Source organism: Protopterus annectens, chromosome 11.part0 (genome assembly GCF_019279795.1).
Source record: "Protopterus annectens isolate FY-2018-M chromosome 11.part0, PAN1.0, whole genome shotgun sequence".
Lineage (NCBI taxonomy): Eukaryota > Metazoa > Chordata > Ceratodontiformes > Protopteridae > Protopterus > Protopterus annectens.
In genome coordinates, this window is record NC_056745.1 from 288535954 (window position 1) to 288561644 (window position 25691).

At 41.1% G+C, this 25691-nt stretch overlaps 1 protein-coding gene across 4 annotated transcripts in view; it reads right to left on the reverse strand.

The window, feature by feature from the left end:
- The window catches only part of ANO4 (anoctamin 4), a 1520875-nt gene that overhangs the window by 1359934 nt on the left and 135250 nt on the right, over nucleotides 1-25691 (reverse strand). For 3 of the 4 annotated variants that reach the window (XM_044087780.1, XM_044087779.1, XM_044087778.1), the window contains exon 2: nucleotides 1258-1374. The exons of the other annotated variant lie outside the window; for it this stretch is intronic. In XM_044087780.1, coding sequence (XP_043943715.1) covers nucleotides 1258-1374 — 117 coding nt within the window. The remainder of the gene's footprint in view (nucleotides 1-1257; nucleotides 1375-25691) is intronic. 4 annotated transcript variants of the gene reach the window in all.

Consider the following 25691-nt stretch of genomic DNA (forward strand, 5'->3'; position numbering starts at 1 on the left):
AAAGCAAAACTGAAATAATTCTTGTATTTTAAAATAGGTGCAGCTGGCTTAGGCTATATAACCTCTAATTCTTCCAATAAACACATACATACATACATACATACATACATACACAAATAAATACACTAACAAAGCTTTATTCCCCATTACAGAATAAAACATGGTGGCTGGGATTAGGAAAAAAATGGCAACACCACTGCACAGTGAAAGATAACATAGTCACAGTTATACTGTGCAGCCTGACACTGATTAAGTATGTAGTACATTGACTTTGCCCTCTATTGGTGCAAACATTGCAAAAGTACGTGATTTGCTCATGAATGCACCATGAATCATGCAAAGAAGTGGAAAGCAATATGGCAGGTCATATGACCCCCCCACCCAATTTTGTGAAGGTAACATACCCGCGATAAAGCCCAATCACACATGCACTGGCAAGTAATTCTAAGCATAACTCTCAGCCCAAATAAGGGCTACCAGCCAAGTCTGTACAATGATTCTGTGATAAATGGGAAAGCAATAGGTGGATAGGATAGTGAGAAAGACGGGATAGTAGGAAGAGCACACAGAAAGAAAACATGGAAGAAAAAGCAGTATGGGGTAGAAGGGAAATTTATATTTTATGGGACAGATATATATAATTTAATTACTTCATTATCTATTTATTTATTTTAAAGAAGGTAGAGGGGGAAATGCAGCATGAGAATGGTGTGTATAGGATTTAGGGTATAGGGTTGGCAGCACAGTTAGACAAACAAACATAAAAGAAAGAGAGGGAAGTGCTGACATAAATGAGGGGGCCATAACAGAGAGGGTCAGACTGAGGGAGGGCAACTAATGATAGCACGGAAGGAACAACAAACTTGGAGGGGAAAGAATTGCAAGGAAAGGGATCAGAATGATAGGGGTTAGGATAGTGGGAGGACTAACTCCTATCCCATTTGGTGGTCCACCCAAAAACCAGTCTGGCGTCTATGTGACCACCTTCATGGTTGAGCCCAGTAACTTGTGGTTGCTGGTAAAGGCCATGCAGATGTGCAGTTCTGGATGGTGCCAAGGATGCGGTACGAAGTACCAAGCCAGATATCCAGCCACCTGACCACCATAGCAATTACCAGATCTTTTGCCCTGCCAAGTGACCCATCATGAACCCCCCCACCCATGAAGCTCCCCAATAGGGAACTTACACCCCACACTGCAGAAACACAAACAGATATTACCAGCAACCCATGCAGGTCTCCCACTCAATGGACTGACCTTTGTCATTCTGTAGAAAGGTAGGCCTACAGTCTGCTGGGAAACCGGCAGGTGAAAGTGAAGCAGGTGTTGTACCCTGTGGCCCCTGTAACACTGCATTCATCTCCATGGCTGACTCTGCAGACAACATGAACATAAAAGGGAGAAACAAAATAACAAAGAAACAATAATGAAATGAAGAAGAAGAAGACAGTGATAAACAGAAAAACACAACAAAAGCAATGATCAGCAGGTTTGTAGTACAGGTCTTGGAAGGAGTAAAATGCAGTTGATTGATCAATGGCACCACAAAAGGCAAATTACAGGCTTAAGGTACACTAATCACAGATCAATATGGATGAAACAAAGGGATATGATAGGAGTACTGTATCACTAGTGTGTAGGCCAGTGTCACTGTGCAAGAGTGTCAGACAATGATAGTGCAATGGACAATGAAGCTGCAGAAATAACCCAACTATACAAATGAGTTGCACCCTCCTGAAGAGGTTATTATGATCAGGTAGCATACACAGGATAAGAAATGATATGTCACAGATCAGCAACATGCCATGTAAAACCACATCAAAATTCCACCAGAAATACATGTGGGACACTTTACACCTGTGATAATACTGCTCCCAGACAGTCACAAAGTCAAGTGCATCTTTACATGACAGCCCAACATTCACATGCTTTCGTATGCCAAGCATAAATGTCACAGTCTTGGATGGTGGAATGGGCAGTCATTCAGTATGACATGTCAGACTGCCAGGGGCAGTACACAGTACCTACATGGTGGTGACTGAATGATGCCAGTTGTAAATGTACTAAAACATAGACCTGTACTTGTAGTCTAACACCCAAAGTCAGCCCGTTCTGCAACACAAAGTGATCATCAGGAACACCTGGCAGTATGAGGACGGTAGCACACTTAAACATGCATTGATATAACACATAAAGCAAAGCAGAGCAAATCAATAGTTAATTTATTTATTTATTTTTTATTTTACATTTGTTGACCGGGATAGTCCGACTGGATGCATGTCCATTTTCAGCGGAGGCCCGGGAAGAAAAGCTCCAAGGGTAAGCAGATACAGCATTACATAATACCAGCATTACATATTACAAACAGACTATTTACAGAGATTACATCAGTAAGCAAGTTAAACAAGTTCCACAGGTTACAGTTAGTCCTGAGCACAAGTCAGGATTAAATTAAATTACACAGTAAACTGGTTAACAGATTTTTACACATTCAAGTTAGCCAGGCTTGATACATTGACATAGCCAGTTAAGTGACAAATGTTGTTTGAGTCTAGTTTTAAATTGACCTAAGGTGGAAAGTAAGGTAATATCAGCTGGAAGTGAGTTCCAGGATCTACTTACAGAGTTTGCAAAGAGAGAATCACCGGCTGTGTTATTAATTTTGCTAGTCTGAATTAGTAGTTTGTTAGAGGATCGAAGCGGTCTAGGATTGTTATAGGGGGCGATAATATTTTTAAGTGCAGGAGTATTGTCCGGATTATAGAGGATTTTATAGGCCATAATCAGTTGGTTATACTGGATTAGGCTGGGTAGTTCAAGCCAACCAAACTGATTTAGATTGATGCAATGATGTGTCCTAAAAGGCAGCCCAGTGGCAAACCTGGCAATGTGGTTGTAGCAAATTGAGAGTTTGTTAAGGACAGTCTTGTTCAAATTCAGAAGGGTTGAAAGAAGGTGAGAGCAAGCTATGGCAATTTTAGCTGGAGGGGTTAGGAAGGCTTTTATTCTGTAAAGTGACCCTAGTTTTTTATTGATGGTTTTGATGGTTTTGATAGTTTGGTTAACATGTAGGTCAAATTTGAGATTATTGTCTATGATGACACCTAATAGTTTTGTAGATGGGTCATGGGAGATTATTGTGCCATCATTTGATTTTATGGTAAAGGTGAAAGCGGTAGAGCTACGTGTTGGTGAAAATAACAGCATTCTAGTTTTTTTGGGATTTAGGATCAGACAATGTTCAGAAAGCCAGTTTTCTATTGTATTAAAGGTGGTCTGGGTAGCTGACCATAACTCTACTGGAGATGTGGCTGAGCAAATCAGAGTAGAGTCATCAGCATATTGGATACAGCTGACTTTTGGGATGACAATATAAAGGTCGTTAATGAAGATGAGATGGAGAACAGCAAGGGCCCTAGTATAGAGCTTTGTGGTACTCTGAGGGTGTTAGGTAGAAGGTTAGAGAGTTTGTTCTGCCAGAGGACAGCCTGCTGTCGACCATTCCGGTAGGATTGAAACCATTGGAGCGCTCCTGTATCTAGACAGAATGTTTGCAGGGTGTGGATTAAAAGTTGGTGATCAACCATATCGAATGCCTTGGAAAGATCCAAAAAGAGGGCTGAGGATATATAATTATTGTTGCGATTATGGTTTATGGTGTTAGTAAAGGCTAGGAGGGCTGAAGTAGTGCTGTGATGAGGACGGAAGCCATGCTGAGTATCTGCCATAAGGCGATTTTGGATTAGGTGGTGCATGAGTTGTCTATGAATATATTTTTCCATAATCTTTGCAAGTGGAGAGAGTATAGCTATTGACCTATAATTGGAGAATTCAGTAGAGCTGAATTAATGTTGAAATTAATTATCAGTACTGCAAACAGAGAGAGCTAAGCAGATGAGGCTGAAATATATAGGCATAATAGCAATTTTGTATACATAACCCAGTGCCAGACAAGACTGCTTGCCTCAGAGATCAGGTACGTCTCCCATATTTCATCAGGTGTTGATAAACAGAAAATAGAAATAAAAAGTACAGCATATTCATGAACATCAATAACTGTGTCTATGTGTTCAATGAAGCCTACACTTGTACAATTTATCAGATATTCATGCATACTGTAGAACTCATGCTGTCCTTCCCTATAACCTCATCTTTTTGTTGGAAAAAAAGTCAGGATGGCACCTCTACAGGTTGCTTTACCAATACTGGCACTGTTCACCAGTGTGAGTGGAATGCACTGGCAAGACAGTACTGGTTATTAACCTTGTACTGGGGGCCCTTTTTTGATTCTCACTGCAGGCCCTCCCAGTGGTGCAGATGCAGTAGGTGGAGGTAGAGTTTTCTCTCTCTCTCTCTCTTCGGCACCATGTGGAAACCATTCCAAATTCGTCCCTTACAGAAGTCACAGCCACTAGCCAAGTTGATTCCAAGAGGGAAATGGTAGCTGAGTTGTGCTGACAGATCACAGAAGCCACACAACTTGCCTCAATAGGCAGTATGGCAGTGTAACATAGCCCAGTAGTAGTTGGCAGAGGCACAACCACAACATACATGCATGAGTGGGAAGATGTGCACCCATCACACATGGCAGTGTACCACTATCGACATGCACACTGTATAAAAGCATGACCCTCTTCTCCAACTTGCTCATTTGTACTAACTTGAAGCACGTTCCTGCCCTTAACCCTACCCCTACATATTACCTTATAATAAACTCTTTCCCTAACCATACCACCGCACAAGACATTCAGACACACTTCCTCCACACTACCAGACATGCACAACGCTAAAACTATCCCCTTATCTAGTCCTTACTCTAACCCAAACCCACAATCACACTCACACACCTCTAAATGGTTAATAGGTTCACAGCTGAATACTAGGCTAACTGCCCTCAAGGGCCATTTTAAGCCTATCTAATACCCAAGATCAGAATCAAACCCTCTACCTTGCGTTTATGAAGTTAAGACCTTAACCATTATGCCAACCCCAACTCATGGCAATGCTGATGCTAAAATGTGTGGTATATCAAAAAGTTTATTCATTCAGACACAATCCACTTACTGTAATCCAAACTACATCCGCTACACAAAATCAAACAGTCCATGTTCCTCCATTCAGAAAACCCTGCCCTGGACAGAATGCTTTAGATGAAAAAACAATTTGTAACTGCAGTGCATTGACAAGGTACACGTGATGAGAAAAACTGCACCCATATGTGTGAAAAAAATAAATAAATAAATTATATATATATATATATATATATATATATATATATATATATATATATATATATATATATATATATATATATATATATATATATATATATATATATATATATACATACACATATATACATCTTTCTCTCTCTCTCTGCATATATATATATATATATATATATATATATATATATATATATATATATATATATAAAAATGTGTATATAGTCATATTAATATTATGGACTATATATGTATGTGTGTGTGTGTGTGTGTGTGTGTGTGTGTGTGTGTGTGTGTGTGTGTGTGTGTTTGTGTAGATATCTATACAGGTTCTGGTTAGTTACCTGCTCACTCAAACTGGTAGACAAGACACTTTGTTTCTCAGCAAGGGTATAGACCTGCTTACCTTTACTTCAATTATTATTGAAAGGTGGAAAGAGCAATTTGAGGAATGTCTGAATTTAGTAGAAATGTCTTCCTCTGAGAAGGCGGTGTCAGAAGTAGAGGAAGACATTTCCACATTATTATTATGGAAATTATGGCTTTGTATATCCATTTTAGCAAGGCTGTGGGACTTGAGTTCTATACAGAAATGCTGAATGTGCTTGATATTCATGTGGTGTGTTTGTAACGCAACTTTTCAATATTGCATGGAGAGCTGAGACAGTAACAGTAGATTTGTAAACTGTGTTATCTGTCACCGTTTTCAGGAAGTTGACAGGAGGATATATTCCAGTACAAAAGAAAAGTTGGAGGAAGAAAAAGTAAAAGTCATTCAAACATAATTGGAATGGTCAAAAACTTGGAGAATGTAGAGATTTTCTATTGAGATTATTAATAAAATAAAAGTTGCCAGTGGGAGCGAACATAACATATATAATAAAATAGATGAATGAATATGTAATTATTGTGGTGAAGTTGAAACAACAGAACATTTTTTTTGTTTTTTTATGTGAAAGGGTAAAGAAGTTATGAGGAAAATGAAAAAGAGAATGTCCTGGAAGGTATTACGTAAATGAAAGGTATAAGCATGGATATGTTGGAATATGATTATTACAGTAATAAAGAAAAGATATATGTGAAAAAATAGATATGAAGATATTTTATATAATATAGAATGAAAGAAAGAAAGAATTGCAATTTAATGGGAAACGTATATGGGCTGATATATTGAAGAATGTAAGGTTTTGGTTATAGACAAAGGGTAGGGGGTCAGAAATGAATGAAATTAAAAAAGGAATGTATGTATGTTTATGTAAATGGAAAAATGAAGAGCAAAAGAATGCAAATATTTGTAAATATTGTATCCTATTTAAATATTGTAAATGTGATGTTTAGTAAAGGACCTCTTACTCTTTTTGATGGGATTAGTTACATCCACATGAGCTACTACCCATTTAGGCAGAAGGGGCCTCAGTATAATGACTAGTCAAAGGATAGCCCACTCAGGATTGCACCCCCCTTTATACTCCACTACAGTGTCAGCAATTCATCTACCTGATCTAGGAAGAGAACTCACAGCATTCCTCACCATAAGTTCATAGGTGTGTCCTAGGCTAATGGCTATGGAGATTTTACAAGCCTAGCCCCCAAAAAATGCCCAGGCACAAAGCCCAGGCACCCGATGTTAGTTCACAGGGCCCTTATCTTGTAGGGCAACTGTAGTGATCCCTGGGGTGAACTTTCTGTTACCCATCCACTCATCAAGATTTCTCTTGAAGAGGGCCAGTGAGGTGCTCTGCTTGACATGAATGGGAAACTTATTCCAGAGTAAGGGCAGTCTTTGGGAAATGAACCTGTCCCTCCAGCACGTTCTGTTAATTGTTGTAATGAAGTTGTGATCTCTGGAGTGTGTGGCATGGTGGGATTGGGATTTCTTTAGGTGTAGAATTTCGAATAGGGCTGGGTCAGACATGGTGAGTGTGCTGCTTGTTGTGCCATATATATATAGCATTCTTGCTTGCCTCCCTGCCTATATAGTGCCATCAAGGTAACACCTAATACAGCAAACGCAGTGAAGTATCGGATTGACAGTGTTCCGCCAAATTACTAGAACAGATTCTACTCCAAAAACAAGATGATTACACTGAAATAAACCTTTTTGCATATTAATAATAAATAACTGTTTAGAGTGTAAATAATTGCATCTGCAAGCATCCTTTTGCGCATTTAATCTTCATTTAATACTTCCACGAAGGATACAAAACATTCCCCAGTTTATAGTAAAGGATACTAAAGTGCATAATGCAGGATATGATAAATTTGAAATCTCCCAGTATGAACAGTTCCTTTCTTGACTCATTTTTACAAAAAAATATATATATAAATAAATAAAAAATTGGGCGTGCTCCTTTCTCTATATTCTATCTGAGGCAATATTCCAGCATTCTGCAGAGCTCTGACAATATCTTTATGAAATAATGAAATATTCCAAATGACATAGGAGACTTACAAAATTAAGAGACTACCCCACATACTGTCTTTAACTCAGTATAACCACTCCAAGGTCACAGTATGTCACAGTAGATTAAATACGTCTTGGGAACAGTAGCATCACTGGAAAAACTAAGTCTCTTTCCCTATGATTCCTTGGGATATTTACTTATCTGTAATTTTTGTTTGTTGAATTTGTTCATTGATTATGCAATGAAAGTTTATTTGTTGTACTAGAATATTTGCTATGGCCGCACATCCCATTATGAAAAAGACACAGCATATGTGCCTCATGGTCAATATTTCTAAATCACAGTGACACACTACCAACACAGACTATTTTAAATTTCACAACATTCCTGTGTTTGATTCTCACAGCCTCCACTCCATTCCATTTTCCTACTCTGATTCTGAGAAAGTCACTGGCTGACATTACTCCTGGATCACCCCTGAAAAGGGATCTGTGTCCACTGGGTTCACCTAGTTAACAAATATTATTATTATTATTATTATTATTATTATTATTATTATTATTATACAGTAAGATTCCCAAATTCCTAGAGACAGATGCTTCCTGAGCAATAAAATCAATTAAATGCTGAGGTGTATCATACCCTCCACTTTCCATGGCATCTGTGCTACCTACATTGTATATGTATACCTGTGGTGTTACTTTAGTTACAGATGTACAGAATGTGATGCCCTTGCTGACTATTTGGAAATGGAAATTATCCAAGGTCTTTTCTACTGATTAGAAACAAAATGTGAAGGAAATCTACAAATAATATCACATTTAAATGTTTTCCAACAAGCAGAAAAATGTAAGCTCATGTTGTATTATCATGTTGTATTATGCTACAAATCTTAATCCATTACAAAGTTTGGCAGTGAAGGGTAGTGATGCATCTGTGATTGGATGAAGATCTGGCAACATTTTTTCTTAAAACTATGGATATAGTAATATAGTTCATTCTCAGTGGGAAGAGTAGATAAGGGACAGTAAACAATGGGGATTGAGAAAGAAAATTCCAAGAATGATTGCCTGAAATGATTGAAAGGTAGAGGGTGTGTCTTTGCAAATCTGAAGGGGGGGATGGGGTTACGCACCTTAGTGCAATGAGCAACAAAAAGAAAACAGATTCTCAAATTATTCTTATTCTAGCAACAGCAGTGTAATGTCTCCATCTCCATCTTGTCATAACAAAACAATAGAAAAAGACTTTACCCACTTTAACCTTCCGCTTCACTCTCTCTTTTCCAATATCCTATGCTCAATTATCTCTCTACTAACATCTCACTTACACACTTTTTCACTATCATAGGTACCTAAGTAGCAATAGCTCTCCTCAAATTCATCAAATAATTCTATGTTATTTTAGCATTTTCTATATAATTATGCTTTATTGTATGCCCGACTACTGTATTATATACTGTACTTATTGTGTTAACACTTTATCTGTATGTAACTATATTTGGAGCTTTTCCCAGGGTCTCCACTGAAAATGGGCTCTTCTCAGGCCCAGTGGACTTTCCTGGTAAACAAATGCAATAAATAAAATAAATAATAAAGATTGTACAGAGCAGGGTAATACACAAGTTAGAATGTACTGAAATGCACAAGTTAAGGGAACACATGGGGATGACATAACATTCAGTGGGAGAGATAGTTACTTTATTGGTGTTCATTATTTCACAAAGTTATAAGCTTACTAGTCTACTCTGGTATAATGCAAATAAAGGAGCTGATGATTCCTTCTTACAGCTAGTGGACATTTAAAACTACATTAAATAGACAAACAGAACAATAACGAGTGTATGGTATGATCATTTTGATAAGAATGGATGACATGATGACTTTTGTTTTATTCAGACTAGCCCAGTTTACTATGTTCTGCACACGGATGGCAACTAATTCCCATTTTTGAATGAAGTTCTAGCTGTGAATTGCTGTGCAGTAGCAGATTCTGATGCCAATTGTACTTAGTCCTAATAAATGAGAAGTTTAAAATTCACTGCACATTAAAAATATGGAATATTTCTTTTCCAGTGCACATATTAAAAATATATGAGATGATGGGGTGATTCTTTTAATAAAATCTTGTATACCACCTCAGGCAGAAAGGAAGGATTAGTGTAAAAACATATCAATTTTTTATGAAAAAATCAAATTAAAGTTCTTAGCTTCAGGCTCACAAACTGCTAAGAGGTAATAACAACTGAAATCAATATTTTCTTAGAAGAGGGTGAATTTTGGAAATTGTGTTCATATCTAATACAAAAGCAGCCTGTCTCCCACAGAAGACCACATATTCCAGACAAGAAAATTAAATATTACACATTTCAGATTAGAAATTTAATTAATAAATGCTGGTGACAATTTCATTTGGATGGTGACATACTCATTTGGACCTTGGCACCACAGACAGGTGGCAAATATGAGGCAAATTGTTCACAGGTGTACCGGATGAAAGATTATTGGAACCAGTGGTCTTACTGACAATAATATTCATAAACTGGAAGTAATTTCAGCAGTGAATATATATATATATATATATATATATATATATATATATATTTGTGTGTATATAAAATTACATTTTAAAAATATGCTGTAGACAGCTATTAAAACAAATAGCCAAAAATATTTGAAAGCTGAAAGGTTGAAGGATGAAGATTACTTGGCTATTTTAGTCTGTTCTTAAAATAATTTCTCTACAGTGCCTTTTCTGCAAACTTTTGTTTTTTTATGCAAGGTTCACAGATCATAAAAGCACATCTGTCAAGATTACTTCATACAAACTCAGTCCAATGAAACTCCATTCAGCAACCATAATGTAAAACAAGCTCTTTCATTGCAGACCTTGACTAGGCCTTCCTTCCAGCTTTACAAAAAGCCTTTTTCTGGTTGTCCTTCAGGCAACATCCATAACAAGTCCAGTAATCCGCTATCCAACTCCAAGAACATGGAATGTTTTAGCTTGACCCTGCCAAACCTGACAATGTTTCTCTTGGCTGAGGAACTACTACCTAAGCTCTGCATCTCAGGCTACATTCTTTTATAAACCATAATTAGATAATTAGATTCTCATTATTGTACCTGATACAATCAATTATCTGGCTGATTTCTGTGAGAACTTTAAAACACAATGCATATTTCATTAATTTTTTTTAACCAGGTAAGCCCATTGAACACAATTGTCCCTTTTCAGGAGTGACCCTGGAGAACTGTCTGGCTAAGCAATTTGCTCAGAGTCACAAAATGCCAGTAGATGCCGCAGTGCCTCAAGATAATATATTTATTTAATAAAATTGAAGTTAAGTGTTTTTGCTCTACATCAAAACTTCTCCAGAACTAATAAAACATGTACGCAGTTTGTCGTAAATACCTAAAAATACAACGATGTAATATTAATTACCACTCATTCTTACATATATTAATAATTAATCAGACATATCTACAAAATGCAAGGTCATATCTATTAAATAAATGTGCTAGAAATATCCTCTATGAAAATACTTCTCCCCAGATTCAGTAAAATTCTGTGCAGGAATTGCTTAGTCCTGCATGGAAGCAACCATTTAGGAGCAGCATGGTAGCATGCCATGCATATTAATGAAGGCATGCTGTCTGAGCTCCTAAATGGACACGGAGCATGGACGAGTGCAGGGGGCGTGTCTGAGAGCAGAGCTCTCACAATATACATGCCCCTGCAGTCAAGAACTGCAGTTTAGCTAGTACAATGAGCGAGACCACTCATAGGGGGTTGCATACCCCCAGCAACACCCCCCAAGTTTATAAGAGCAATATTAAAAATATAATAATATAAACAATTTATATTTTTATCAAACAGATAAAATTTAACCATAGGTGCACGGGTTTGCACATTACTTAGCTATGTTTACTGTAGCTTAAATGGCACAAGAAGATAAATATCAAGATATATGCAACTGAAGCAGTACTGCAATACTGTAGTGGTCAGAGCATCCACTTTAAGAGCAGTCATTCCCGGTTCGAGTCTCACTCCAGTACATTCCATTTTCCATGTCAAATCACTTTATGAACAATCTATTTTGTTGTGCAACCTACTAAATAACATATCCTTGTGAACTGGAGTACTGCATTAAATGCAGATGTTAGGTGTCATTGTAATAATGTTGTAAAATCCACAGATAAACACAAGTGCCCCATACAGTATATGTACACATGAATCAGAGATACAAATCAAAGGTATAATGTGTAATGAATGATAAATCCATAGAGTGTCCAAATCCACCACCTTCCCAAGAACCATGTTACATTTCTGTCTAAATTAGTGCAGGGTTAAGCGGGAGTAAGCACTATTAAGCAGTAGTAAGCAGGAGTAAGCATATTTAAGCAGTAGTAAGTGGGTTAAGCCAGTTTGCACAGGGGAGCAATGCGCACAAAGGTTAAGCCATATTGAAGCTAACTCTCTGTAAGCATATTTAACCAGAAGTTAGCATTGCTTACCTTCACGCAAACCCACGCAGACCCACTTACAGTTGCTTAAAAGTGCCTTAATCACTTTGCATCCAACAAACGCTGTTCTGCCCAGCAACAAAATAAACAGCCCTTGCAGGTCTTGAACCCAGGACCCTGTACACCATAGTCACAGTAGTTAACCAGTAAGCCATCACAGCAGTACATAAGATTGAGGTATCACTAAACAGATTCTCACTATAGGAAAATGAAACTTAACATGTGAAAGGAATCTATATACAGTTTTATGTTGTATAACCTACTACATAACATAAATATGTGAACTGGAGTACTGCATTAAGTCCAGATGTGAGGTGTCATTGTAATAAAGTGTTGAAATCCCCTAATAAATACAAGTACCCCATACAGTATACGTACACATGGATCATGGATACCAAACACATATATAACATGTAATGAATAATAAATCAATGCCAAACAGCAAATAGTATGCAAATTAAAAATTAAGCAACGCTAAGCATTGCACAGCCAGCCTACTAGGTGTAAGCAATGTGTAGGCCAGCTAAAGCAGTTTGCCCATTGATATACATCTTTAAGCAATACCAACCTTAGGTAAGTAGGTTTGCCCATAGCTTAGCATTTTCAAACCCGTCCAGTCATGGCAAAGTGTAGGAAATCGACCCTATTTAAACCCAACAGGCGGGAATACATCTCATAACTGGTTGCAGCTTCCTCCTGTAGGCACTATGACCAGTATGGGAGAAAGACTGCACTTTTGGGTGTAGCACTGGGGCATCCAGGAGTCCAAAGTCATAGCAGGACTCCTTGTTAAAGACCATGACCAGATACTGCTGCAGGGCCAGTACCAGGGTTCCCAATATAAAGCAGAAACCTGGGACCATCTCGCCTGTGACCTCACCAGTGCCACTGGCATACCTCGAACTGGTGAGCAGGTCAGGCATCACTATGCTGACCTGAAGTGGAGAAAGAGGGATCTCTTGGATCAGTGGATCCAAGAGGCTAGGCGGACAGGGGATGTCACAGCCATGTGTAAGTATCAGTCTACTACCTGTTTAATAATTGCCAGCTCATGTATATTATGGATAGGTATGGCTAAATATTCCTCTTATGTCTTTGACAGTGGCAGACAAGCGGGCTGTGAACTGGGAAGCCCATGCCTGTAGATTGCAGAGGTTGCATCATGAGGCAGGTTAGTAATACTCTTGCATGTACTGTCATAAGAAATAAATCTAAAAGTAGTAGAAAGTTAATTGTCAGTATAAACCTGTATTGTGTATGGCATGTACTGAATACACCAGACAGTTTGGCAGGAGGAGTCTCATATAGGCTGTATGTAAATAAAAGATTAACAGCCTGAGAATAAAGGTCTAACTGCTGGACTGCTTATGTTTACTCTGGTATAATATGGTAATGTAGTGTTGTAATCTCTTAATAGTACTGTTGTATTAAGCACTGTTACCCACACTGTGCTACATAAATAAAATGTGTAGGAATGTCTGTATATGACTGTTATAATCACAAGAGGTCATATTATACAACTGAGAGAGACTTAGACAGAAAACAGTGAAAAGATTGACAACATAATCCAAATAGCACACTCAACTGAGACGTGAACTGTTGTATTTTTAGCACACACAGCCATGGTTCAAATCCTGGGAGTGGTAGTAAGCTGTATACAGAATCATACCCCACAACTGTACAGATTTGTCCAGCATGTCCAGTTAATTGACCCATATCTGCTGCCTGTCACCCTGTCCCTCTGGCAAATCAGTGGGATGATCCCAGTAGTTTAGGCAGCAAATAATGACATACAACTGATTTGAGACATCATAACTGACAGAAATATATCTATAAGAACAAACCTGTCACTCTAGCAACTCACCAAAATGTTATGAGAGTAATAAACAAAGTATGTCCCATCTCCACCCCCATGTTGTGAAGCTATGACCAGAGTGTGTGCAGTACCAGAGTGAGACGTGTGTACATAATAATAATGTGGTATCTAGTAATATGTGTGGCAACGTTCAGGTAGTGCTAACAAACATCCCCCCCACAGGTCTGCCAGATAAGAAAACGGTGCCTAGAAATAAAAGACTGAAATCCTGGACTGGTACTGTTTACTCTGGTATTGTATGACATCGTTAGTGTTGTAGTTTCTCTGAATAATAAGGTATTATTCATCACTGTCATCCACATGGTGCTACATAATAAAACTGTCTAGGAAACCCTGTATAAGAGTGTTGTAATTACAAGGTCAGATTGTAAAATCATGGGAGACTTACAGACAGAAATCAGAGAAGAGATACACAGCAATATCTATATAGCACATTGTGATGTACACTGTTTTATTTTTAGCAGACTTAGCCATGGTTTGAATCCTGGGAGTGGTAGTGAGCTGTGTGAAGAATCATACCCCTCAACTGTACAGATTTGTCCAGAATGTCCAGTTAATTGGCCCATATCTGCTGGCTGTTACCCTGTCCCTCTGGCATATCAGTGTGCTAATCTCTGACATGTAGGCAGCATTTAATGTCATATAACTGACTGTCAGGCCGGTACATATTTGGAAAATGTCTATGAAAACAAACCTGTCATTGTACAACTCCCCAAAGGTTTATGAGGACAATAGTCAAAATGTGTCCCGGTTTCACCTGCATGTTGTCAAGACATGAACAGAGTGTGTGCAATAAGAAATGGACAGGTATGTGTATAACATCAACCTGGAATCTGGGAAAATGTGTAGAAACAGTCAGGTACTGTTAACAAACAATACCTCTACAGGTATACCAGGTAAGAGGTATATAATGCAGGTAAAACTCAGGTCATGCATATAGTTGTCTACATCCATACCACTGTCCAAACTAAGGCCATAGGGTAGTGTAATAATACCTGTAAGGTACAGATCACAGCACTGACGAGGAAAGTAATGAGAACTACAGGGATATACAAGTTGTTAATTGACATCTTTCTCTCCCCCACCATATCAGCAACAATAAACTAAATACACAACTCAATTGGTATGTGCACTATTAAAATTACTGTTGGGACATATGTCTTATTGTTTGATAAATATTTAAATTTGTTTCTATGCATGTATCATGTTGAAATACTCCCAAATTAGTGGCATGCAGCCATCAATGTACCTGCATGCTGTTGTAATGGCCACTGTGGTTCCATATATGCATGTGTTCTGCAACTGTTCATGTTACACTTCAGAAGATCGAACAGCTGAAATATCGAAGACCATATGGTCAAGACCATATGATCGATAATTCAGAAGATCGATCTTCTGAAATTGTAACAAAAATAAAAAAACACAGTTAAAGAAGATGGTAATGCAGGGGGACAAGCCACCCCCATGTGGGGGGCTGCACCCCCCATACCCCCCCTACTTAAATGTACCAACTCCAAGATCTCGCTACACTGTCACTACAGCTCAGAATGGGAGATTTTCCTTTTCCCTGCTGTAGTGCAATCTTAGAGTTGGTATATTTAAGTAGGGGGGTGTGGGGCACACAGAGGGGCTTGCCCCCTGCATTACCATCTTCATTAACTGTTTTTTTTTATTTTTGTTACAATTTCAGAAAATTGATCTTCTAAAATATCGATCATATAGTCTCGACCATATGGTCTTCAATATTTCAGCCGTTTGATCTTCTGAAGTGTAACCAATGTTCCATATCTGGTGTTTTGGGTTAATGGGAATATCTATGCATGCTGCTATACCTAATCCTGGAAAGTGTTGACTATTACTAACCCACATATGTTGTAAAACTGAAACACCATGGCACGTTTGGGAAGGCCGTTCCCAGCAGACCCACCTCTCCCACCTCATCTGGTCATGGCAGCGGGCACCAGCATGTCTGGGGCCTACCCCGGGACCTCCTCGTTTGCTGGTCCTACACCACCTTCGGGTGGAACAGCCTCAGGAGATGGGGCTCACCCCCACCCTGGGAGCGGGCGCAGACAGACCAGTTTCTCCTGTCACCAGTACTGGGGTCTGGTGTGTAGCGTGCTCCACAGGGAGTTTGGAAATCTGCTATGCCAGCTTGAGGGCTGCATGGCTCCACTAGAGGGTCAGCCTGCCCCTCCTACTCAGCCCCCAGCACTCAACACACACAATGCCAGTGATATATCTGACACAAGATCTGTGTGGTGGACAGACAAAACATAACAGGCAGACCTCTGGCCATCATGTGGATAGGCCCACAGTTGAGAGCTATGCAGACAGACTGCATTCCATGTTAAACTAGTATTACACACAAACCTTGTAACACTGGTGCTATACAATGCATGCAACAACACTACTCACACTGTCTGCAGGTCTGGAACCTTATACAAATATCTAGCTGGCCTGAGTCTGCAAGTCCTCTTGTAAGAGATATTGCTACCTGCTGTCTGTAACACTGCTGCCCACATACAGGAAGGATGTCCTCCATACAGGAAAGGTAAAGAGACCACGCGCACATGATGTAGGGATTTATAGTAGTGGGTTCCCATGACAGTGATAATTGGAAGTACTACACAGCATGCTGCATGCAGGTAGCAAGTGGAGGACACTGATTGGTGCAGAGGCCATCACCTGATCATGTGCATCACCTACAAAATCCATGCTGCAATCTATTCAAAGCAGCTAAATCCATTTACTGGAGAGAGACCGAGATACATATATATATATATATATATATATATATATATATATATATATATATATATATATATATATATATATATATCTAGAGAGAGTGAAAGCCAAAGCCAAAAAAAAAAAAACAAGCACACAAACAAGAAATATATACACATCCATCCAGCAAACTATCCAGAAGAGACATCATACCCACAACAGGTATGTGAAGTATATATGCATGTAATTGAATGTAGTACTTGGTCCATAATAATGGGATAGATGATGTGGAATGATTTATATGTGCCATCAAGTGCTATTGTTGTAATGATGTCCAGCTGAACAACTGCTATGGACATTAGTGTCTGTCCCTGTGGGTAGTGGGCCATACCCATCAACTGTGCAGATCAGCACTTACTGACAAGATGTAAGCCATCATAGTGTGTGTTGTCTAATGCAAAACATGTATATTAGTGTGGTCAATAGCTGGTGGTGGAACTAATGCCATTATGATGGACACTTGAGTTCCAGAGCCCACCACTTGCACGACAGTCAATTTAACATGTAATGTAGCATGCAGAAATACCATAGGTGTGTAATAGGCTTACCTGCAATCTGTCCCTATATATACTCCCTTATGTTAGGCTGTGTCCACATGTGACTCCTGTCTGTGTTGTAGCAAGGCAGAACAGTACAGCTGAGCAGGATGGAGAATTAGAGAGTGTGGACCTGATGTCTGAATGCACTCCATATATATATATATATATATATATATATATATATATATATATGTATATACATATATATATATATATATATATATATATATATATATTATATATATAAAACTCATAATATATCTGCACATATATAGATATACAGATAGATATATATATGTGTGTATGTCTACATATATACAAACACACACACACACACACACACACACACACACACACACACACACACACACACACACACACACACACACACACACATATGTATATAAATACATGTTCCCTAGTTTTGCATCACAGTGCTGCATGCTATGTGTGAGGAAACATCCCACATATCAATACACACACACACACACATACACACACACACACACACACACACACATATATATATATATATATATATATATATATATATATTTATACAGCAGTAAGTGTGTGCAAAATGGACGATTATGTCACATGTGAACCCCATGTTAGGAATGCATTGCCCTTGTTTGTGAAGGTGGGATTGGGAATTTGGGGAAGGATAGCAGGTATATTTGTGGAGGTGGGTTGAGTTAGAAGATGGAGAAGACAGCCTACAGGGGTGGTATTTGACACATGTGTTGGGTAAACACCATGGATGGGGAATGATGTGGAAGCCCCATGAGCCCCTCTATGGAAACAATGGGAACAAGGCCCCCACCCATGGTCCGTCACAACATCAGCTTCACGCCCTGAAAGTGCCTGGGCTGGAGGCTGAGCAGGAGGAGCATGTGAACCCTGTGAGTGTGTACTGAGGCCTCAAGGTGCTGTGGCACATTCCCCAAGTCTCTGTGGAGCTCCATATGCACCAGACCCTGGATCTGACCTCAGGTAACAGGATCATGTCTGTGTGTGCTCCCAGGGGGGACACACCATCCCCTGAGGTGGTTCCACCTGAAGGTAGTGCAGGACCAGTAGATGAGGAGGCCCCAGAGTGGGTCCCACATGTGATGTGGCCTGGTAACATGGCCAGATGAGGTAGGAGAGGTGGTTCTCCATAACAGGCCAGCAATGATAGTGTCCCACATTCCCGGATCATGTCCAACAGCATGAGATCCCCATCCAACACAACAAACACACAACAGATGTGCAGCAAGCAAACAGCAAACAGACATATATATGGAACAACATAGTAGGGCCAGGCATGTGGCATGACAGACATTGTCCATAGGCAGCAATAATGATAGTGTCCCCACAGGGAACATGGCTACAAACACATAGCACACAGGTTGGTACAATATGATATATGTCGCAATGGTAGGTATTCTGTAGACATACCTATTGAGTTGTGTGATCAGATTGTTGCAGATATGGTGGGGGAGACAGAAATGTGTATTAAGAACTATGATAACCTTCCTGTATGAGGTGCTCATACCTGTTTCCATCTTTATGTCTTTCAGGCAAGATGTCCCATGAGAGGCTTCCTGTTTATACAGTGGATGAGAATGAGGTCATCATCACACACCTGGTGCAGCACTAACAGGTGTTGTTTGGCTGAATAGCCCATGAGCAGCAGGACTGGACTGCCCTGTGGAACGATTGTGTCCACAGGGTAAATGATGTCAGCCTGCATAACCGCAGTCATGAGGAGGTCCGGCATCATTGCACAGACCTACTTTGCAATGCCCGTCGGTGTGCTGCTGCAGTCAGGGGGGATCAGCTTGCAACGAGGGGGGGTCATGCCATCCATCCCCCCCGACACATGTTGAGGAGCTCCTTGCCAGCCTCAGGGCACCTGCCCACTCACACACACAACACCTGGCAGAGAGCATAGCGGAGGTGGGTGATATCCACACAATGGCAGAGGAGCATGCAGGTAAGGACACAAGGCACATCAGTAGACCACTGTTGCATATCCATCCACATCTGCACAGTTAGATCATGCATATGTGAGATGACATATATATAGTCTGTTGGTGCGTAGTAGTAATAAATAGATGTGCATAAGCTGTAGTATTGTGGGCTTGTACTGTTGATGTACTGTAAGGCTGCACCCACCCTGTACCAATACCACAGCTGTTACTACTGACATCACATCTCTCACACACTTATTTAGGTCCCTCTGGTATACCTCCAAGGCAGCAGCCTGTAGCTGGTAAGTATGGTGTTTGTTCTGGTTTGCCAATACACTGGTCATGTTATGGCTATGGTATATTCCATGCACACATTTACCACACCTACCCATAATGCATGCCATACATGTTCACGTATTATTGCTGTTAACTGCACTGCATCACAGTGGTCACCATGATCATGTATCTGAAGGGTGTATCAGACTCCTGCAATATAACTAACATCCTGTCATTGCAAAATGTTTGTACAGAGATGAACATAATGGTGGGACAAATGGCCTACAGTAGGGACATGTATGAAACATCACCCTTATACAGTGCTATAACAGTGTATATACCAGTATTACAATGGCAACTGTTACAGATCTATGCTACGGCATATCACAATACTGTGGCCCACAACCCTTACAACCTGCAATGTGGTCCTAACATGAGCAATGAGTGTGTAATATGGAATCCTATGTTAGGACAGCAAATATGGGGAATACATACCTTCAAAAACACTGGAAGCATATGCATGCACACACTCCAGATAAAATATAGTGAAGCAGCTGTTGAGGTACTGACTGCATGTATTTGTCATGGAAATGCACCCTCCATCAAGTACACATCCCCAATGTCACACCAAGAATTAGTCTGCTGTCCAAGACATTTGGCCATCGAATGTGCCCACTTACCTGCAACAGAGGCAGCCATGGCTTGCACACATCCTACATGCTATGGCGTGGGCCCCATACCCAACAGGTAGCACCCAGGAGTTGGACATGTAGCCATACCTCACCATTGCATACACCATTGCAAACAGTGCAATCAGTGATGTATGTGGTGAGGATGTATGGGACAGGAATAATGTAGGAGACAAACAGATGGCCATCCAAGACAGATGATGTCACATGTAATAAACTGGTCATGCAGGCTGCCTAGTAACATTCCACAACACTGAGGGGGTTGCAGGAATGTCTAGCAAGTACTGGCTGTGCAGTACCCATATCAGCAATTGCCTGGACTATGCAAACGTGCAAACCATGGGTTAGGGTAATCAGATGTGGCAGTTGTACCACAGGAAACATCAGCCAGACCTGTCTACAGGTAGCGTATGCATAACAGAAGAGGTCCCCAAAAGGCATGCGTTGCAATGTGTACTGGTGTACCAAGACCATGTTGGAATCCTACAGACAGTATCATGTATGATACATGTGCTGCACAACCAACACCTCACCCCACCTCAGGCCCACCATCCCTATCTGTACCATGCCGGTGCCCGTGTACACCTGTATGTTTGCCATTCATTTGCTGGGACTAGGCTGTTACATGTGGTGTTCAATGTTTGGGACACTGCAAACTGACATACATGTGCAGGCCATAGTTGTCAAGCATCTGCAAAAAGGCTGAAGGTGGGGAAGGGGTGTCATTATGACACAACAGTGCACTGCAACAGGGATCCAAAGGATGTTACAAATGGCTATAGCTGCACAGAGTCAAGGTCAGGAACTGTGGCAGAGATAACCCTGACTCCACAGCAATAGGGACGACAGTGTGTGACCTCCAGGGGATGTGCACATGAGTTGACCTTGCAATCATGCAGAGTTGGGGGACATGTGTAGGGCAGACTGACCATATACTGGCAAATGCAGATGGCCCATGCTAGTATAACCCTGCCAGGAATAGTGACTGCTGTAGTACACATAACAGTAGGTGCAACAAACCATCATGATAAGGGCGTGCACACATATGCACTCACGAAGAGTATGCTTCTCAATCAGCATCAGCACAACTAACACATTTGTTTGACACTGCCTTTGATTGTATAGGACATATGTCACATATCAGGCTCATGTAATGTTAACATATGCAGTATGGCATATCAAAGATGACGGTGTCATATCAATAAGGGTGTGTACACTCCCCATAGCTACTGTAAGGTTTGATGGTTGTCAGTGTAATTGTAATGTATTGGTCATACATGCACCACTGATGATGACATCTGTAAATCAGACATCAGGCATTCACAAATGACATCTATCCACATATCATCCCAAGTATGTGTTGGACAAACACATAGGGGCTGTGAGCAGCAGAGCAGACATAACTAACATAGTAATACACATTCAGCAATGTTGTGTACACCTGTGAGGTATGGTGTACAGTACATGGCAAGGTGCTGAACAGGTGCACAGCAATACTGTGTACATGGATGCAATGTTTTCCAGGGGAAGGGGCATCACATACTAATACAGACCATGCACCACACACATGTATACTGTTGCTAGCCTGGATTGACTATAGCTGCACTGCATGCTGTTGAGTACCATATGTTATGCATGTTGACGGATGGGTAATGGGAGGTCTGTGTGTAATATCTTTGTGCAACCTCACCTGTAAATGTGTGTGTGTGGGGGGTGGGAGGGTTATTTTGTCTGTAAGTACAATCTGGTGGAGTGGAAGGGGGTTGATACATGTAGGATGTGTGTGTGCAGGTGTGTGTGTGTTTGTGTGTGTGTCCATGTATGCACATGTGTGAATGTGGGGTTGTTCATACGTCACGACTTCCCTTTGGAATTGTGCAGTACATGGACATGCACTGACACATGAGACACAAGGAATACTTGTCTGATATGTAATCTCAGGACAGCTGATAGTATAATAAGGTCTGCAGCATGGAATATGCATTGGTGGGGAAACTAGACACCAGGTATGCTGCTAAAACTGCAATCAGCAGAAGGGTGAAAGAATACCCGCGTATGCAGCACTGCAGATGCATTGGGGAATTACTAGACAACACCACTGAGTGTATCCAAATATTACTGTTGTCCACATAATAAGTTAATAGAGCAACAGATCTTGCATCTACTGAGCAATAGTTACGTATGACACTCCAGTGCATGACATTATTGAGTGACTGTAGTAGCCCCTAACATATGAGAGCCATGCTCACGATGTCTGGACAAACCCAGGGTGAACACTGGATGACAGCTGTGAGTCCTTGTAAAACTAACTCCAATATAGTGAAAGAGGTAATGGAATAACAGGTCATGTTTTGTGGTCACTTGTCTAGGCAATTAGAAGAATGATACATTAATGATTGGTATTAATGAGTGTAAGTTTCCAAGTGTGATGCAGGATGGGGAACATAAGAGAATAAACTTGGGACAGTCTGTAAACTCAGGGACAGGTAGGGTATTATGGTGGAATGTCAGGGTGTGTGTGTGTGTGTGTGTGTGTGTGTGTGTGTGTGTGTGTGTGTGTGTGTGTGTGTGTGTGTGTGTGTGTGTGTGTACTGTTAAGCAATGATGTACAGGTTTTAAAGTGCATTTCTTGTTTTCCCCTCACAGGTGGTGAGGTGGGTCAGGGTCACTCCTGCATGCGATCTGATGGTGTCCATACAGACACTGAAAATGATGACAGGTGTGTTGAGGCACAGGTAGGGTTGTCAGAGGCTGAAACTGCACCATTGTTTGGCATCCTCCTGTTATCCACCCCATTCCTGCACACAGTCACAGTGCCTGTAGATACCCCATCACCAGTGACAATAGCAGAGGGACAGTTGGTGGTTGGTGGCAGTTCACAGGACAGTGTGGTATCTATGGCTGCTGTGTCTGGACACAGCAGCCATAGCCGAATGTCTGGCAGGGCACCACATAGGCAGATGTACAGGGGTGCTCGTGGGAGGGCCACTGGTCATCGTGCCCCTGACAGAAGTGCCACATCTGGTACAACCAGACGCATGTTTCATGCTGTCATGGTGGTGCAGGCATGTATGGAACAGTACACCAGACAGGGTCTGAGGCTGCAGAGGGCTTCTTTTTCATCTGTAAGTGACAACATCCGTGATCTTGCAGGTGCCCTCCGTTATTATACAGAGGTCATGGATAGACGGTGGGTTGAGATGGTGGGCCTCCTTGACCGTGGATTGTCCATACTAGAGCATGTGTGGGAGTGGTGCGATGACCAAGTGGACGTAGGCCAGCAACACCAACATCTGGAGGTCGACGTGGACATGCAAGGACACCAAGCCGCTCCTGTAGTGGCTGTACCAACCTCAGCACTGCAGGGAGGGTTCTGTCCACACCAAAACAGAGCAGGCCACATGCACATGGCCCTGGCCAGTCCCAGGACGGACCTGGTTCCAGCGGACATATTTCATCATCAGGGAAGACTAGCATTCAAGGCTAGTACCTGGACATGCCCATGGAACCCCTGGCAGGCACAGTTCTTGTGTCCATGGCCGGAGGCGGCGAACTGCACACCCTGCCAGGTATGGTCAGCAGTTGTCCAAGAAACAGCTTTATAGGGCAGCCACATGGGAGAACTATGTCCATGCATACCCACACACAATACAAACACACCTAAGGCAACCCACTACCTACACACATCATATCATCACAGCCATATCAGTAATTAAAACCCCTCACACACATGGTGTCAAATGTAAGGCCCAGCCTAGGTCTCTGGCAAACCAACAACACACCCTGTGCATATGATGATACCTGTGCCACATCCCTGTCATCCATAACATCGATGCAGGGACAGGCTAACATGGTTCTGATGCACATGGTGACTGTACTACAGTGTACCAATGTACTGCTGTGTAACATGTTGTCAGCAGTAATGTTTAATGCTTACATGTCAGGTAGTGCAACTGTCTAGCCATGATGTATTATAGCTGTTAGTAATACTGAGTGATTGTGGTCTCCATAATGATATTCATTTGTGTTGTAGGTGTCCATGTGTCAGCAGGAGGATGGTCTGCTGTCATATCTCACAAGGGGTATGGCACTGTGGTGACACCATGGCTGTGCCATATCCTGGGTACAGTTGAACATGTCACAGGTCTGTATAACAGTTACTGCCTGTGCCACATGGCCGATAGGTCTGGGGGTGGTATACACAGGTGAATGCATAGTGGCTGCTGTTAGTAGCCATTCTACAGTGGACAATGGTAGTTGTATAGGGTGATACACACCACATGTTTGTGTATAGCACACACAAGTGCATAGGTGTTGATGCACTATACACAGAATACTGTACACATGGATGTATGTACCTGTGCAAGGAACCCATCGTAACCTATGTAATTCCACCAAGCCAGACTATGCAGAACAACACATTGTGGAATAAGCAGTCCACTAGTTTGAGGTCATTGATGATGGTACCGGCAGGGTATATGTCCCCTTCCCCAATGTAGTGCAATTCTCAACATGGTAAACATATGTGTGTTGGTGTGGGTGGCACACCCCTACCCTTTGGAGGGGGAGAGGTGCTGTAGAACCACAGATAGTGTGATAGACAAATACATAGGTTCATAGGTTCATAGGTTAGTACTAGGCTAACTGCCTAACTGCCCTTGTGTAAGCCAGCCCTAGCCCCCCCTCCTGAGATTCAAACCCTGTACCTTGTGTTTGTAAGGCAAACACCTTAACCATTAGGCCATCCTCCCAACCCTGTGTGGCGTGTGCAACATAACCTGTTAACATGAACTGTACAGTATTACAGCCAGTTACACGGGGGATACACTCAACAGTAACCGCAATTATGTTGGCTGTGTCCACAACAGCCACAACCAGCTATATATACCAACCCCAGTATCACTGCGCACCTATACAGTGGGGAAGAGGCCATTTACACAGCTAACAGTAGTTGTGATGGAATGTAAGTCCACAGGATGATACCTGTGATATATTAGCATATGCCACGCAGTTCTTGGATAGATGACCCCAGGAGAAATGTATATTCTGCAACATGAAGTAGATCCCTCCACATACACGCACACTCTTACTTGGCAACACTGGGACTAGACCCCTACCTAGGTATGTAGTGCTACTGATGTGTGTGGCTTTAATTGCACATGCCACACAGCTTTTAGGATGAGGTGTGTTCCAGGTTACATGTTACATGCAGAACATCCCCAGGCATGTACAGTAAGGTAATGGGGGATGTAATGGCTGTATATGGACAATATATAGTATGACATACCATCATATACACATTGACAAACACATAACAGACACACATCCGAGAGACCTGGGCCTATCAGTGCTAACTACTTTGTCAGTGTGTCCAATGTGTTACAGGTAGGTTGCACACAGCACATGCATA